Source organism: Neophocaena asiaeorientalis, unplaced genomic scaffold (genome assembly GCF_003031525.2).
Source record: "Neophocaena asiaeorientalis asiaeorientalis breed wild unplaced genomic scaffold, Neophocaena_asiaeorientalis_V1.1 scaffold15, whole genome shotgun sequence".
In the NCBI taxonomy this organism is placed as follows: Eukaryota; Metazoa; Chordata; class Mammalia; order Artiodactyla; family Phocoenidae; genus Neophocaena; species Neophocaena asiaeorientalis.
The window spans coordinates 7,202,912-7,219,968 of NW_020185328.1; the positions used below are offsets into that span (position 1 = coordinate 7,202,912).

A 17,057-nucleotide genomic window follows, 5' to 3' on the forward strand; every position below is an offset into this window, starting at 1 on the left:
TGTCAAATGGAATTGAATTGAATTTCACCAATAGCAAGTAATATTCTTTTATCCTAGCAGTGGAGTCTTTAAGTACAGCACTACTCTAGATTTATTTTGAAGGTTATTTTCTTTTTTACTAGTTATGTGGCCTTATGTAAGTTTGCTAATTACTCTATTACTCCCCCCCCCCCGTGAAAAAAATGGCCATACTGTATGCCTACTCCCCCTTATGCAATGTTGTGACACAACACATAATATGCTATATAAATGGAGGCTATTTGGAATGTGAAAGCTCGTGTGGAAGAATTGCATATAAGCACCATAATCGAAATAAAGATATTCTTGGAAAGGTGCAATTATGCATGACTTCAAAATAATGTAGACACTTCAAAAGAATTATCAGCAGGCAACACTACACACAGAATTTCACTAAGAGTAATAAAAGAAAACTGGTTTCTTTCAGTGGAAATACAAAGAAAGCAGGTATTTGGTAAAATCCATTGATACGGCTATGAAGCCATGGGGTTTTAGAGCTGGAAGGGGCTGCCTCCTCAATCTTGCCCTTGAGGAATCTGAGGTCCAGGAAGCATAGGAGACTTTCCCAGAACTGCCCAAATAGTCTGCAGTAGAGCCAGAACTAGAATTTGCATCTCCTAACTCAAAATCTAGTCCTCTTTTTCCTAAACCACAAATAAACCAAATTTATGCATCCCAGAACGGAAACTTATATTTAAAAATTAAACGGAAACTTATATTTAAAAATTAAAAATACATAACAGCAAATAAAAAGGGTGTAAAATGATGCCGTGAAAACATGAGGGTAGACCTTTGTATAGGGAAACTCGTAACGTTTTATGGGCTTGCTTTCTGGAATATGGCGCAAACAGCATTCAGAAATAACACTGCTGGGCAAACAAAGGGGATGTGACAGACCTGATCCTGCCAGTGAGAAATCTGCTTCGCACGAATATTCTGGGCATTACCCTCAGGCCGTTTCTCTCCTCAGTCATCAGGGCACTATTTATGGGTCTAATTTAGTGTCTTCCTAAACTACAACCTGAAGCTCTAAAGGAGGGAAGCTTCCTCCCACAGTGCGTGACTCACCCCCAGGGAGGCATAGATAGAGTTCTTGGATGAACCCATGGATGGCTATTCAGAAGCTTGTAAGGCTTCCAGGGGAAAGAAAGATGCTCAGAGTTACACAAAAAATTGCGGCTGCTGTGATCATCATTTCATAAGAGGCAGTGTTACTTGGTGATTAATATTGTTACAATATTTTGGAAAGAATTATGGATTTCATGATCTTCCAATGATAAAAAGAAAATGCCCTTTAAAAAACTGAACAGCAGCGTAAACACACTGTTTTTGTATGAACGGGCCAGTTTATTGTGCACACTGAGGGCAGTATCGATGTTATTTAAAGTTTATATTTTTGAGAACTTCGAGAGAACACCACAAATCCTCACTAAGAAGAACGCTATTCTACGGTAGAAGAACTAAGCACTTGGTAACTGACTTGTGGATGTTTCTTGACCCACAGAACCTCCGCTGGATGGCTCCTGAGGTGTTCACACAGTGTACACGCTACACCATCAAAGCCGACGTCTTCAGCTACGCTCTGTGTCTGTGGGAACTTCTCACCGGCGAAATTCCGTTTGCTCATCTCAAGCCAGGTAAGCCATGCCTCAATTAAAGTTTCTCTGAGGGAATTCCCTGGAGGTCCAGTGGTTAGGAGTTTGTGCTTTCACTGCCAAGGGTGTGGGTTCAATCCCTAGTCGGGGAACTAAGATCCTTCAAGACGTGGGGTGAGGCAAAAAAAAAAAAAAAAAAAAAAGTTTTTTTGATTTCCAGAGTTCTGTGCATTTTCACAAATTCAAGAAACATTTTTTTCCCCAAAATGACTATTCCTGGTGGATTGGCAAGGTGAGAGGTAAGGAAACGGTCTCAAATTGTTTAAAGGTGTGGCCCAATCCAGAAAACTTAATGGCCTATAACTATGTGGTTTTAGATACGGGCACACAGAAGTGTAGGCATATTTTATTATTAAAGTTTAGGGCTTTGATGTATCTATTGTTAATAAAACAAGCAAATGATAATGGCCATGTGGAATGTGGGTACAAATCATGTGAACAATGCAATATTTACTTTTTGAGATTAGATTTAGAAGTGCCTTTCTGATGTGCATATAAGAGTGAACTGAAAGTAGCAACACATAAAAGTAACTTATCAGGACTGCTTTCTGCTTGTCTCACATTATGCAAAAGAGAACTGGTTTCTCTAATTTTGTATTACATATATAGATGCATTCTAAAAATGGGACTTTGTGAGTGAGCCTATAATTTTGTTGTTGATAATATACATGATACTCTGTGTACATGTAGAAGGTAGAGGTAGGGAATCTAATCACAGGAAAAAATGTACAAATATTTGAGGTAAGTTTTATTTGCATCTCTCTCTCCATTTTATTTGGGTTGCTCTTGTAGATACAACAGCACTGTCGCACTGTTTACTTACTTGTATCCACTGTGAGTCTAAAAACTCCTTGATTTTGCATCCCCAGAACTTACCATGCTTGAAAAGTTGTTTTCAAATTAAATCGTAAATAAATTTAAATGAATTATATTGTAAGCTTCTTAAGTGGCCACCCTATCACAATATAGCAGATGGATCAAGTCAAAAGGGATGTTAGGGAAAGACATATCTTACAAATGTGGATGCTCACAAGTTCAAAGTCTTAACCAGGATCACAATATTTATTAGTACTCATGTGCAGAGCAAAAGCCATAACTCATATTGTCTATTCAAGGCACTTTCCCCCAATAACCATATGGTCTTTAATTACACTCTGCATAGTGTCTAACAAAGTACTTTTCACAAATTATATGCTCTTTATTTAATCGTCCTAATCTTTCTCTATATGATTTTATGGTTTTAAATGATGAGATCTGGCCCTTATTATAGGGTGGATGAGAAGACTCTATTTAGAACTGGACCAAAATTGCTATTTGTAATGCCTTGCTCTGATATGCTGCTATCTCTCTACCTCTTAGAATTTGCTTTCTGGTAAGACTTATGAGTATTATGTTAAAAATCCACTATAATTCTAGACACATTGTAGTATTTTCACAAGAGAGAGATATGTCTCCCTTCCTCTCACCTCCTGTGTCAATCCATTCACATCCAATCCATTCCTGTGGATTTTACATCCTAAGGACATCTTAGATCTACCTACTACTTACCGTCATCTACCACCATCCTAGCTCAAGCCACCATCTTCATCATTTAAACTCTTGCAATTGTCATTTTTAAAAATCAGGTTTAACTTATATAGTATAAGTTGTAGTATCACTTATGTAGCAAAATTTACCATTTTAGACTAACATTTCAATGAGTTTTAACAAATATATATTTAACAAATATATACAGTATAATCACAGCTACAATCATAATATAGAACATTTCTGTCACTCCAAAAAGCCCCCATGCATCTTTGGAATCAATTCACTTTTCCCACCTCCAGCCCCTAGCAACCACTGATCTGATTTATGTCCCTACAGGTTTGCCTTTTCCAGAATGTCATATAAATGGAGTCATGTTAGTACATTCATTGGTAATTTATTCTTTTTCATTCCTGTGTAATATTCCATTGTGTTGATGAACCTCAATTTATTCATCCACTCACAAGTTGATGATCATTTGAGTTATTCTCACTTTAGGGCAATTATGAATATAATTGCCAAAGCCGTTCAGGTTTTTGTGTGGATGTTTTCATTACTCTTGGATAAATACATAAGAGGTAATTACTAGATCTTATGGTAAGATTTTTTCCAAGGCATTTATACCACTATGACTTCCCACCAGCAGTGTATGAGGATTTCAGTTGATCCACATCCTTGCCAGCACTTTTTTATTGTCTATTTAAAATAAAATATTAACCATTTGAGTAGGTATATAATGGTAAATAATTGTGGTATTATTTTATATTTCTCTAATAACTAATAATGTTGATAATCTTTTTGTGTGTTTATCTGCGGCTCATATCTCTCTGGTGAAGTATTTGTTCAGATTATCTTATATACTAATGAGTTTTTAGATTCTAGGTAAAATCTTTCATCTGCTATGTGCTTTGCAAGTATTTTTCTCTAGTCTGTGATTTGCCTTTTCATATTCTTACCAATGTCTTTCAAAGAGCAAAACTTTTTAATTTCAAAGAAGTTTACCTTGTCAAACTTTTAAATATTTTGTGAATCCTGTCTAAATTATTCTTGCCACACCCAAGATCACAAAGTTTTTCTCCTGTGTTTTCTCACAGGAATCTTGTAGGTTTAGATTTTATATTTATAAGATTTATTAGAGTTATTTTTTTAACACTACAAGGTAAAAGTTGAGTTTGTTATCCTTTTGTTAATTTATTTGTTTATTTTTCAATATGGATCCCAATTTTTCAGCATGATTTGTTTAAAAAACTTTCCTTTATCCATTAAGTTATTTTGGTGCTATTGTCAAAAATTAATTGACCACATATGTGTGGACTCTATTCTGTTCCATTGATATAAGTCTACCCTTATACTAATACTACAATATATTGATAAGTTATAGTAAATCTCAGAATCATTTACTATGAATCCTCCAACTTTGCTCTTCTTTGTTAAAATTACTTTTGCTATTATAGGGTTTTTGCTTTTCTGTATAAATTTTAGAACCAGCTTATCTATTTCTACAAAAAAAAAAAAGCCTGTTTGAATTTTGATTGAAGTGCAGTGAATTTGTAGAGCAATTTGGGAAGAATTTACAACTTATGCATATTGAATCTTCCAACTGATAAACATAGTATGTCTCTCCCTTCATTTAGGTCTGATTTCTGTCATCAGCGTGTTTGTAGTTTTCATCATAGAAACCTTACACATATATTTTTAAAATTATTTCTATGAATTTTGTGTTTCTTGATGCTATTTAAAATTTTTTTTTTAATTTCAATGTATAATGTGTTTTGCTAGCATACAGACACGATTAATTTTTAAATAACAACCTAGTACCCTACAAATTTGCTAAATTAACTTATCAGTTCAAGTACCTTTCTTGTACATTCTTTGGGATTTTGCACATAGATGATTAGGGCATGTATAAATAAAGAAAATTTTATTTCTTTCTTTCAAATACGTGTGTATTTTAAATCTTTTTCTTGCTTTCTCACACAGGCAAGGACTTCTAGTACAGTACTGAATAGAATTGGTGAGGTATATACCCGTATCTACATCTAAATTTTTATCCACCACCACTCTAGTTCAAACTGCCATCTTTATCACTTTAACTACTGCAATAGCTCTTTGATCATTCTCTCTTTATTCTTCTCTTCCTCTCCAATCTCTACACATCCACTAAAATGACATTTTAAAAACAAACCTGATTATGTGACCATTGCTTAAAATCATCTATGGCTTCCCATGTTCTTAGGATTAAATCTCAAAATTCTTACTATGTCCTGCAACACTCTACATGATTCAGTATCTCTGACCTTGCTTGCACCATTTCACTTTCTATGCTCCAGCCACTCCAAACCTTCTTTCCTTGCTTCCTTGAATGTGTTGCATTTCCTCTGGCCTCTGGGCTCTTTCACAAGCTCAGTTTCTTTGGTAAGTGCAATTAATGATGACTCCACAGAGATTACTGTGAGGATCAAATGAGATGATTTTGTGAACTTTGTCAATTGAAATCTCTCTGCAACTGTAAGATGAAAGATAAGGGCAAACTGTAATACAAGGTCGAGGCTTCCTATGATTCTGCGCTTGAGTGGAGTTCTAATTCTCCAGGGAGCCCATATAAAAACTTCAAAGTCACCATTAATTTTTCTCTTTCCTTCTTTTCTTTCTTCTTTCCTCCTTTTTGTCTTTCTTCCCTTCCTTCCTTCCTTTTCTTTTCACTTGTTTTCTTACTTTCAATCCCCCTTTCTAAATATCTTTCAAATCTATCCACTTATCTTGCTCTCCACTGCTACTTCCTTATTTCACAAGTAGAATCCTGCACAGTATCTTAAATGGTATCCTTGTCTCTAGTTTTGTTCACCATCTTTTTTTCACCATTTGCCATACTATAACTACATTTAGCTTTCTAAACACTCAAATTTGATTATCTGGCTCCCCTTCAATGTGTTTCCTTTGTTCTTAAGATTAAAAAAATTTCATAAAACAATCTACAAAGCCCCCATAGTTATGCTTCTTCTTTCCTCCCCAGGTCTACTGCCTGCCACTTGCAGCCTGTCCTCTATGTTCAGCCACAGGGAACTATTTCATTTCTCCAACATGACACATTTCCTCTCACTTCCGTGTCTTTGCACACGTTAGTTGTTTGTCAGACACACTCCTCCCCACTTTTCATCATACTAACTCCAATTTACTTTTAGGCCTTAGCTTAAATATTACTTCTTCCGAAAATATCTTCCTTAATTCTTCAATATTCAGTTAAGTGCAGTGTCCTTGCAATTTTCTCTACTTTGTTACCCTTTGCTAATTATAAAATGAATAGTTCAAAAAGATAAAGATTCCCTCTCTCATGGACCCTCAGGAATATATACTCTTTTTGGAGGGAGAATATTATATAATAAAACAGTTAAATATCTTGCCTAAGAATAACTTGAATCCAATATCTCAGATACTGGAATTTATAGTACTTTATTGGTAAAAGAGGTTGTTCATGATAGACACTGAATTTTTTAAAGTTGGACAGTTACCCTGCATCAAGAACTGAGGCTGTTAATATCATCACAGTGGTTAGGCAGTCTAGCAAATGTTCAGCAATAAATTATGTGAAGGATCAGATTCAATATAAGCTACATATTAGCCATTTACAGTGAGCAACAAATCCATGACTACAGTGTAGGACAGGATTATCAATTATGGGAGTAGCAACATTACACATGGCTTATCCTCCTGGATTTAACAGAATCCTATCTCCTGGGTGAAATGTATAAATAGAATGCAAATATTAGCATTGACTCCTATGCAAGTGATGAGTATGCCTTCAGAAGAACTTGAAGTTAGGGTCTCTTTTACATAGTATATGTTCAAATTAACCTTATAATCTCAGGTTTAGAAAAAAATGAAAAAGCCATTACATTCACTATCCCAAGGGTCACAAGATCAAATGCCTACAGGATCAGGGGAAGCAAGAAAACACTTGATGTAGGATAATGTGATGAACTGGAAATCACATGCTCTGACTCAAGGGGACAGCTGCTACCCAGCTCCAGCCAAACAGTGCCATGAAGGAAGTATAGGGATGCTTGCTCACTGTTGCCATATCAACTAATTTCGGTGTGTTTGTTCAAAAATCAAAAGGTTTTTAAATATTGGCAATTAACTCAATTTTTAAGAAAATATTTTTCAGGCTAAAGAGACTTGGCATAAGTGTAAGAGCATGAGTCTTGCAAGCTTACTCAAACTGCTTAACCAAGCTATACTTCAGTACCTCAGTGTCTTTATTTTTTAAACAGGGATACTAGTAGGACTTGCCTCAAAGGTTTGGAATGATGTCTGGCAACAGTAAGCACTCAATAAATATTAGCTATTATTGTTATATTAAGCCATCCACAGTTCTGGCCAGGAACTGTGAGAGAAAACAAAGAGGAAAAGGGCATTCCCTTGTAGTGCAGAGACGGCATGAGAAAAGTACAGTCAGCGGAGTAAATCCCAGCTAGAGGGAAACACAGAGGGCAACAGCTGCTCCTTCGAGGGCTCTCCTGCCCAGACTGGTGGTGGGAAAGTAAATCAGGGAAGGATTCTTAGAGCAGATGATACCTGAACTGCATCTTTAAAAGATGAGTACTATTTAACTGGTAAATAGTGGGGAGATGGTGAAGGTGTCCTGACAGAAAGCAGCCTGGGCAAGGTGCAGAGGCATGAGAGATTCACACATCTTTCAGTAGTGATGAATCAGAGAATACAAGGGAATCAGCAGCAAGATACATGCTGTAAATGTAAAGCTAGAGCTACACAGTGAAGGGCCTTCTGTGTCAACAATGGAAGTCACTGCAGAATTTTAAGCAGGGCAATAATACAACTCTATTATCTTAGAACGCTCCCTCTTACTACAAAGCAAAGGCTGGATTGGAGAAGTTTGAAACAGAGACAAGGAACCAGGTAATCTAGAAGAGAATGTATAAAAATCTTAACTAAGGTAGTGAAGAGAAAGGAGAGGCTGGTTTTGAGAGATTTTAACAGGACTTGCGGACATATTGAGGTGGAAGCACCAGGGAGAGGGAGGAGACCAGGAGGACTTCCAGGCTTCTGGCTTAGCCAGCAGGAGGATGATGGATACAGGAAGAGAGAAGGGCAAGGAGCCACGCTATGAAGTCAAGCAGAGAGACAAGAACCAGGCAAGACGAAAAAGGAGCTGGTATGACCTGGCAAACAAGACCTGTCCTGGATACATTTTAAAAAAAGAAACCAGCACCTGCTTCCCATAGTTTATTTCTCTCCTGGGCCTGTCTCCTTTGGTACCTCATGAAAAACTAAAGAAGAAATCTGGGATGAATTAATCCATCAGTCTATATTTTATCCAATCCCATTCCCTTATTACCAGGTACCCAATTTTGTGGATCACTTTCAGATTATAGTTTGGAGCCAAAGAAGAGAGCCTATTATTTTTCTTTTGTTTTCATGTGTGGTGCCATCTGATTCACAAGGAGACTCAGCTCGGTGTCCTGGGTTTCCTTAACGCCAGACTCTAAGTCTGGGACATGGCAGCAAATTAAGAACATCTGCCGATTCAGTCTAGCCAGATTCTGGTGAAACTTCATATTGAGGCTTTACCTCAGAGTTGCAAACTGCAGTCCAGTAGCCAAATATGGCTTGCAGACATTTTGTGTGTCACATGTGGTTTTAAAAAATATGAATTAATGTAATTTAGAGACCCAGTTATGTCACAGGTCTCATATATTTATAGCCATTTGCATTTGCTACACCTGCTTAATATTAGATGATTATGTTCTGCTCATATATAATTAGGATCCTAAAGCATCTTCAATATAATACCCTCAAAGGGCATAAGCACATTGATGATGTGGACTGTGCTTTGACAGGTGATAGGAAAATAGGAGTGAACTAAAGTTCTGAAATTCTGTGTTTGCTATGCTGACATCTTTATCAGTTTATCACTGAGAAGAGTAATGCCAGCCACTCACTACACAGATCACTGGAAAGATCAAATCGGTCCAACGGATGGTGATATTTCTATGAAAATAGCTGATGTTAACATGCCAATACTTCATTACACTGACAAAGATTGCAATGAGAACAGACAATGGTGCAAATTAATCTATTCTTCTGACAGTCTGTAATGAGAATGGGATGTGGTTTAAAAAATTAAGCCATTCTTAGTACAATCTCAAGATGGCAATCTCATGGTCTCTCTCAAATGCTGCATGCTCTGGTGATACATCATTGAAAAGTGTCAGTTTAACAAAGAATGTGTCTTAGCTCTTGCTGGGATGGTAGAATGCATTTGCTTTGTCTCACCACAGCCCTGCCCATTAAAAACTATGAAGTAGAATCAATTGTATTTTTTAGAACACACATACACACCAACTAGAAAAAAAATTCTGGCAATCTTATCTTAGTCAAAACTTACAAACAAAATATTGTACTTCATTGCTCTCTTTTTTACTTTTATAAAACCTAAGAGAGGAAGTGATAAGTTAACTTTAGGAATTCAGAAGCTAGTACCAATTTATCCATAAGCAATATAAAGCTAATTAAGTTCATCATGGAGAGCTGCATAGTCATCCTTTATATAATGGCCACGTTGTGTTATAAACTGGGACTGATGACAGATGAGGTGCTTTTTTTTTTTTCCTTTTTGCGGTACGCAGGCCTCTCACTGTTGTGGCCTCTCCCGTTGCGGAGCACAGGCTCCGGACGCACAGGCTCAGCGGCCATGGCTCACGGGCGCGCAGCCGCTCCATGGCATGTGGGATCTTCCCGGACTGGGGCACGAACCCGTGTCCCCTGCATCGGCAGGCGGACTCTCAACCACTGCGCCACCAGGAAAACCCAATGAGGTGGTTTTTAGCTTTGTGATTTGCAGTAACTCAATGCAATGTTTCACTTGGTATTCATGCTCAAAGAAACCTCACAAAGAACTAAGATTTCTCATCTAAACAGAAGAGAAAATACACAATAATATTTTTGATATCTAGTTCTCTAGGTTCAGACTAAAAGGAATCAGTCAGAGCCTTAGATCTGTAGATAATAATTAAAGCAACCATAACAGCTAACACTTGTTGAGAGCCAACAATGCAACAGATGCTCTATGAAGACTCTTTTAATTCTGCCGATAAGCCATGGATCAGGTTCTATTGGGATAAGACGTATGCTCAACATCACATGCTGGTAAGAGGTGTAGTCAAGACTTAAAGTCATGGCTTCTTGTCCCCAAAGCCCACACCTGTCACCATTACAGTGTGCCCTCACTGCTTCATCTTACATTTAGAGAAATTAATACTCACAGAGGCAAATTGGCTTAATTAGGATCTCCCAGAGGGGTAAAAGCAAAGACAGACTGAAAATTAGGCCTCCAGATATGCTAGTTAAGGACATTTCTTAGTATTTATACTGCTTCAGTTTATTGAAGTCCCCTCCCAAAATGTTTTGAACAAAAGATAATATTATGGACTAAATATGCCACCAGATCTCAATAATTTATCTAAGTATGTTTTAATTTCACATTAAACTAAACATTATATTCATTCTACAGTGTTTCTTCATAGCTATGCATTATGTTCTGTCCTAAAATCATAATAATGGGCAATATATTAATTGGCATTAATCCATCATCTTCATTCATTTGTACGATAAATGTGTACTGCGTCCTATATACCATGATCTATATTATTTCCAATGAAATCGTATTTTGAACTATCTCATTTATTGATTCATTCACTGCGTATCTATTGAATACCTACTAATTGCCAGTCATTGTGCTAAGCACAGGAGACACAATGCTGAAAAGATACAGTCCCTGACCTCAAGGAGCTTGTGATCTATTTGCAGAGACAAGCAAGTAAATAGGCAATTAAGTTTAATATAATACATACTATTGTAGTACAGAGTGCTATGGGAGTCCATAGGAAGGTCATCCAGAGAGAATTCATCTAAACTAAAACTTAAATGAGAGTAGATGTAATGCAGAGAAAGAGGGTAGGGAAAAAGGAATTAGAGGGGAAAAAGAATCATATTTCACAACTTATGATTGAACCATTAAATCAGTGAAATATACAATAATTCATTTCTTTATTATTATTCATCCATTTACCAATTTCTTTGGAAAAGCATAACACTTCATTTTTTTCTGCCTGTTATCACTCACATAGAATGTTCAATACATTTTGAATAAATGAATGAAGGTTAACACATGCTGTATTGAATGCTTGTTCTGTTACTGGCCTCTTTTGAGAGACAACAATCACGATCTCCTTTCATTTCTTTTCTTGATAATGAAGAACTTGAATCCACAAATGAACACTATGGTTATGCAGACCCTTGAGGTTGACTCACAAATTTGTGTTTAATTTGTCTCATTCAGGATAATGGGAGCTATGCTCTAGAATTGTGCTGTCCGATATGGTAGCCACTAGACACACATGATTATTTAAATTTATATTAATAGAAATTAAGTAAAATTAAAAATTCAGTTTCTCAATCACACTAGCCACATTTTATGTGCTTAATAGCCATATGCGACAGTATTGAACAAGAGAGAAGGACACTTTCATCATGGCAGAAAGTTCTTTTAGACAGTCCTACTCTAGAATCTAGATTATAAATTTGCCAAACTATTGATAACTATCTTAGGGTAGTACTGAAGAAATAATAGGCACTCAATATTAAGTTATTGATATTTTCAAATGTATCCTTATTTTCTCTTAATAGCAAAGTTTCAGTCGTGAAAGTGGAAACCAACGTTTACATAAATCATTTCACATATTTTATGTAGCAATCAAGGTAAAAAATTGATTAATGGGTGACTGTCTCTTTCCTGAATCTGGAATACCAGAAAAGTTTCCAGCAGCTAGTGTAGCATGGCCACTCAGGCAAGACTGACAAAGCAATCTCAACAGTGACAAATTTCAATTCCATGACCCTTCACGTTGCATTGCCCACTTTCTGGCAGAGGTGCTAATGAGTAGTATCACTGCCAAGGGTGCGTAAAGCAAAAGGGAGAAGGAGATGCCAAGACCTTGCAGAATCTACTTTGAATAATGAAGAATTAAATATTGTTCATCTTAAACTGATTTTTCAGACACAGTGTCAAGAAGCAAACAAGTAACTTTATATACTTGATATCACAGTCTAAGAGTTTCAGAGGAGACGTTTGGCACCTGCATCTGAGTTTAACTCACTTTATGAATGGTCCCTCCCCACCCATTGGGATATGTATAATTAGTTTAAATGTGTTCACTACACCAGTTTATGTGCTTATAGCTGTACCAGCTCAACAATATCCAACTGATCATAAGGTGAAAAAGTAGAGTTAGAAGATCAGTGATCATTAAGCATCAGTTTATTTGTTTGCTTATTTATGTACCTCATTCCAAAAAGAATTAAAAATAGTCAAGAGTAGCTACTGGAAGGAACCTAAAAAGCCTAGGTTTTTGTGACACGAAAAACATATTTTTTGAGTCATGTTAAGTTTGCTAAATATGTTTTGAGCAGTCTTTTGTTTCTTTGTTATCTTAGTGTCAGCAACTGTACTTGATAGTGGCCAGAAATGGTTGGAAAATGTGATAATGCAAATATGTTACAAAGGGCATTGAAGACAAAAGCAGGAATGAAATTCCTGACTCTGCCCTCAGCCTGGAACCATTGTACAATTAGATGACTGTTGCAAGGAAATATTGAAATTCCAGGTTGGCAAAGGGCATGAACTTAATATTTTAAATACAAATAACTAATAAATATCTGGGAAAATATTAAGCCTCACTACTTATCAAAGAACAAAATATAAACAGCAGCAACTGAGCTGATATATTTACCTCTCATATTAGCAAAATCTTTTATAAAATGAGAAAACCTAATTCTGATTCAGGTATAATGACAACCCTCTCATACACTTGTTATTGAGAGTATAAATTATTACAGCTGTTTAGGAAAAGTGTTCATCAGTATGTATCAAAAGTCTTTAAAGTGGTTGTGCCCTTTGACATATTAACTCACTCCTCAGAGTACCATAAATGATCTGTGAAATTGGGAAAGTCATATTTAAAAACATATTCTTTGAAGTGTTTACACGCAAATTTGAGCAACCTGAAATTGAGAAATAATTAAGTAAATCACACTAAATGCAGAGTCAATAAAAATATGTTAACATAGAATTTTAATAACATGAGAAAATGCTTATATTTAATTTAGGGGAAAAAGTATTACATAATTGTATATTGGACATGAGCTCCGTGATATGAAGAATATATAAGAAATGCTCAAAATATTTTAACAATTGCTTCCTCTGAATAATAGGATTTTCTTCTTTCTAATTCTCCTAATTTTCTGAATTTCTATGAAATACAAGTATTAATTTTACATTTGGCAAAATTATATAGTAATTCTGAATGATCCATAAAGCAAAATGTTAAGTTGCATTGTATATAATTTCACTACATCTGCTGGATGCAGATCTATAAACAGAATTTAGCTGGAGTAAACTTTGGTGGAAGAGAGATAGTAGTTGTGGGTCACATCTCAAAAGTCATTAAGATATAGACAGATGATTGTGACATCACAATCGAGAACACAGGCAGCAGTATCCTGGAACTTTAGCATCCCACGGGTGCAGAGCAATTTTTCAGAGGAATAAAAGAGCTTCATGTGTTGTTTACAAAGTGCTTTCAATGTGAAATGGCTGAAGATAGCATGAAATCTGAAAAAAGAAGTTGTGCCAACTACTGGTTATATTAAAAGTTTTATAAATTAAAAACTACTTACATACACCACACACACACACACACACAACCCACACATAACAATAGCACTTACCTTGCATGCATGGTTTAAAAGGATCAAAAGAACTTATGTGTGTATCTACCATGATACTTGGTACAAAATGTGTCCAATAAAAGTAGCAAGAAGCTTGGTTTCCCAGGGAGTACAGAAATCACTGGTTGCAGAACAGAAAAATAATCAGCACTCAGGAATCCACAAAGATGTCCTGAGAATCACAACACAGTGATGTGGAGTTTCAGATGAGCAACATTCAGACATCCAAGCAGGTAGGCCACACTAGAGAATTCAATCAATGGGAACTATTAGCTAAAATGATGGATTTGGAGTATCTAACAAGAGTTTAGCAAATAGTAACTATTTTATAAATATTAAAATTTAAAATCCCAACAATCTTGTAACCAGTAACCAGAGTTAAATGTAAAAAATAATCTATTTTGCCCAAGTGATACAGGTGCTCTCAGGGGTACAAAGTTTCAGGGCACCTTGTCTTGCTATGTGTAGTATAAGCTCTTTAGCCTGGGATTTATGCATTGTATAGGCTGGTCCAATCTGCCTTTCAGTCTTTACTTCCTGAAACATCATGTACATACCCTGTGCTGCTTGCTATTTGTCTGTTCCTTTGTCTGTTCCTTTGTTCCTATATAAATCCCCTCTGCTCACCATTTGTTGAATGAACAACCGAAGAAACGAACAATTATAAACTTACGGTAGCATATTATCCACTATTCTGCTTAAGCATATAAAAAAAAAACAGCATAGAGGCCTCTTTGAATCTCTGCTGATGTTGCACAGATTGATTTTTAATTATTTTTTTGTTGTCTGTTCATATGTTTCTTGAAATAAATATGTGATTTTCAAGACTGACGTGACCATTTGGTTTGCAGCGGCTGCCGCAGCAGACATGGCTTACCACCATATCAGACCTCCCATTGGCTATTCCATTCCCAAGCCCATATCACCTCTGCTGATGCGAGGGTGGAATGCATGTCCCGAAGTGAGTAATTTTTACTTCCTCTTAGAAAATGTGTTATGGTCAACATCTGTCACAAATAGTGTAGCTCCAAAGTCTACTTTCAGTGTGTATTTTAAGACTGTCAAGGCAGGAAGACTGATTTGCTTTCTGCTCTTTAGTCTCTAATTGCCTCAAGAAGTCTGAGTATCTCATATTTCTTTGCTGTTGCTCTGTGATTCTGAAATGTTTCTCACAACTGATTAGTAAGAGACCCTGGTATGACAGATGACTCAGTCTCGTTTCAGCTGCAATTTTATTAACTACGCCTGAACCACACTTAGTCACTTTTTCAAGAAAGAAGTTTGGCACAAGATGGATTTGTGTGGGCTCTTCACCACGAGGCAGGCCTGCAGGAGAAGACCCCATGACCAGTGGTCTTCTTTGAGCCCTGGCTCAAGCAGGAGGCTGGCCCTGGTCCTAGTCCTTTCTAACTCTCTGAGTGGCTGTATGACAAAGTAGCTAAGAGCATAGATTTAGAGTTTAAATGGAGGAATCAATATTAGGGAAGAGGGCTTCCCTGGTGGCGCAGTGGTTGAGAGTCTGCCTGCTGATGCAGGGGACGCGGGTTCATGCCCCGGTCCAGGAAGATCCCACATGCCGTGGAGCGGCTGGGCCTGTGAGCCATGGCCGCTGGGCCTGCGCGTCCGGAGCCTGTGCTCCGCAACGGGAGAGGCCACAACAGTGAGAGGCCCGTGTATTGAAAAAAAAAAAAAATTAGGGAAGGAATAAGCAAAGTAGGATATGTAAACAGTGAAAAAAAATTAATACGATCATAGATCTGAGAGAGTAGAGGGGAACAGTCATATAATCCCAGAATGAAATCCCAGATCGTCTGTCTGTAGGAGAGGATTCTTCCGAAACGTACCAGACAGATTGGTGTCTACTTTGTTCTCACAGATTGACAAAGGAGGAGATTTCACAACTTCTCTCTTGATATCACAGTTTTATATAGTGTCTAAGAATCCCCCTGCCAGTATGTCTGATGTCTATTGAAATCCTTGTGTTTTGACATCAGCCCGCATTGATTCTTCTGCTCTACGTGGAGGGAATTAGTTCACACTCTTCACACTGGAGATCCTCATACACAAAGGCCCAATAGCCCTTAATTATCCGGTCCAAACCATCCTAGTTATTGTTGTCCTTTTCTTATATGACCTTGATTCTGATCCTTCCCAAACACTTTACCTCTCTTCAACAAGGGAGCAGATAAAGTAGGCTGTTGGTATCTCACCAAAGGAGAAATAGAATAAACCCTAGTCTAGATGTTTGGAGAGAAAGCAAATTTCCCATTCTGTTTCTAAAGGCAAAACCAGACCAAGTCATTATCCAATCCTACAAGCATACACAAAAACTCTTATGAAGAAAAAGGAAGATAATTATGGAACATGGACTGAGTATCTCAGAAGAAATAACCTCTTCCTCTGACCATTTAATTCACCAGATAATATATTTATTTGTGTAGAATCTTCTCTCACTACCAGAATGTTAGCTCCATAAAAGCAGGGACTTTTTTGTTTGTTCATTTTGTTTTCTTTGCTGCTGTAACCTCCTTACCTAGAACTCTACCTAGTAGATGCTCAAAAATATATGTTGAGTAAATGAATGAATATCACTATTGCTTATCAATGTTTCCAATCCCCTTATCTGAAATTCAATGTTTAGAAAATTGTCTTGAAAATTACATGACTTAAAGTAGTTTGGGAAAAGCTTTCTTTGTCTTTCAGTATGAATCTCAGGCATATTTTCTGGGAATAACTGTGTCAGGCACCTAATCCAGAATTTCCCTCTCTCCTTGGGGTATGAAATATTCTAAAATATACCATAACAATCAAAGGGAATCCCTTTTGTTTTTATTAACTGACTCTTCATGATTATAGATAAGAGACATGGAAGTTTTAATTTGGAATAAAAGCAAGTCATTGGCACTTCTAAAAGCATTTTTTAGGTAGGATGGGTACCAGAAGTAACAGTTTGGAAAATGAGAAAGAGAAACCAGAATAGAATCAAAGGAAAATGCTCTTAAGGATTAAAAATAAAAATACTAAGAGGTCAAAAATTGAGTGCTTAGTAGA

The 17,057-nt window shown here is 36.7% G+C and overlaps 1 protein-coding gene across 1 annotated transcript in view; it reads left to right on the forward strand.

The window, feature by feature from the left end:
• TNNI3K (TNNI3 interacting kinase) overlaps window positions 1–17,057 on the forward strand; it is a 279,546-nt gene that overhangs the window by 181,014 nt on the left and 81,475 nt on the right. The window contains exons 20-21 of the mRNA XM_024734607.1: window positions 1,523–1,655; window positions 14,858–14,967. Of these exons, the coding sequence (XP_024590375.1) occupies window positions 1,523–1,655; window positions 14,858–14,967 (243 nt within the window). The remainder of the gene's footprint in view (window positions 1–1,522; window positions 1,656–14,857; window positions 14,968–17,057) is intronic.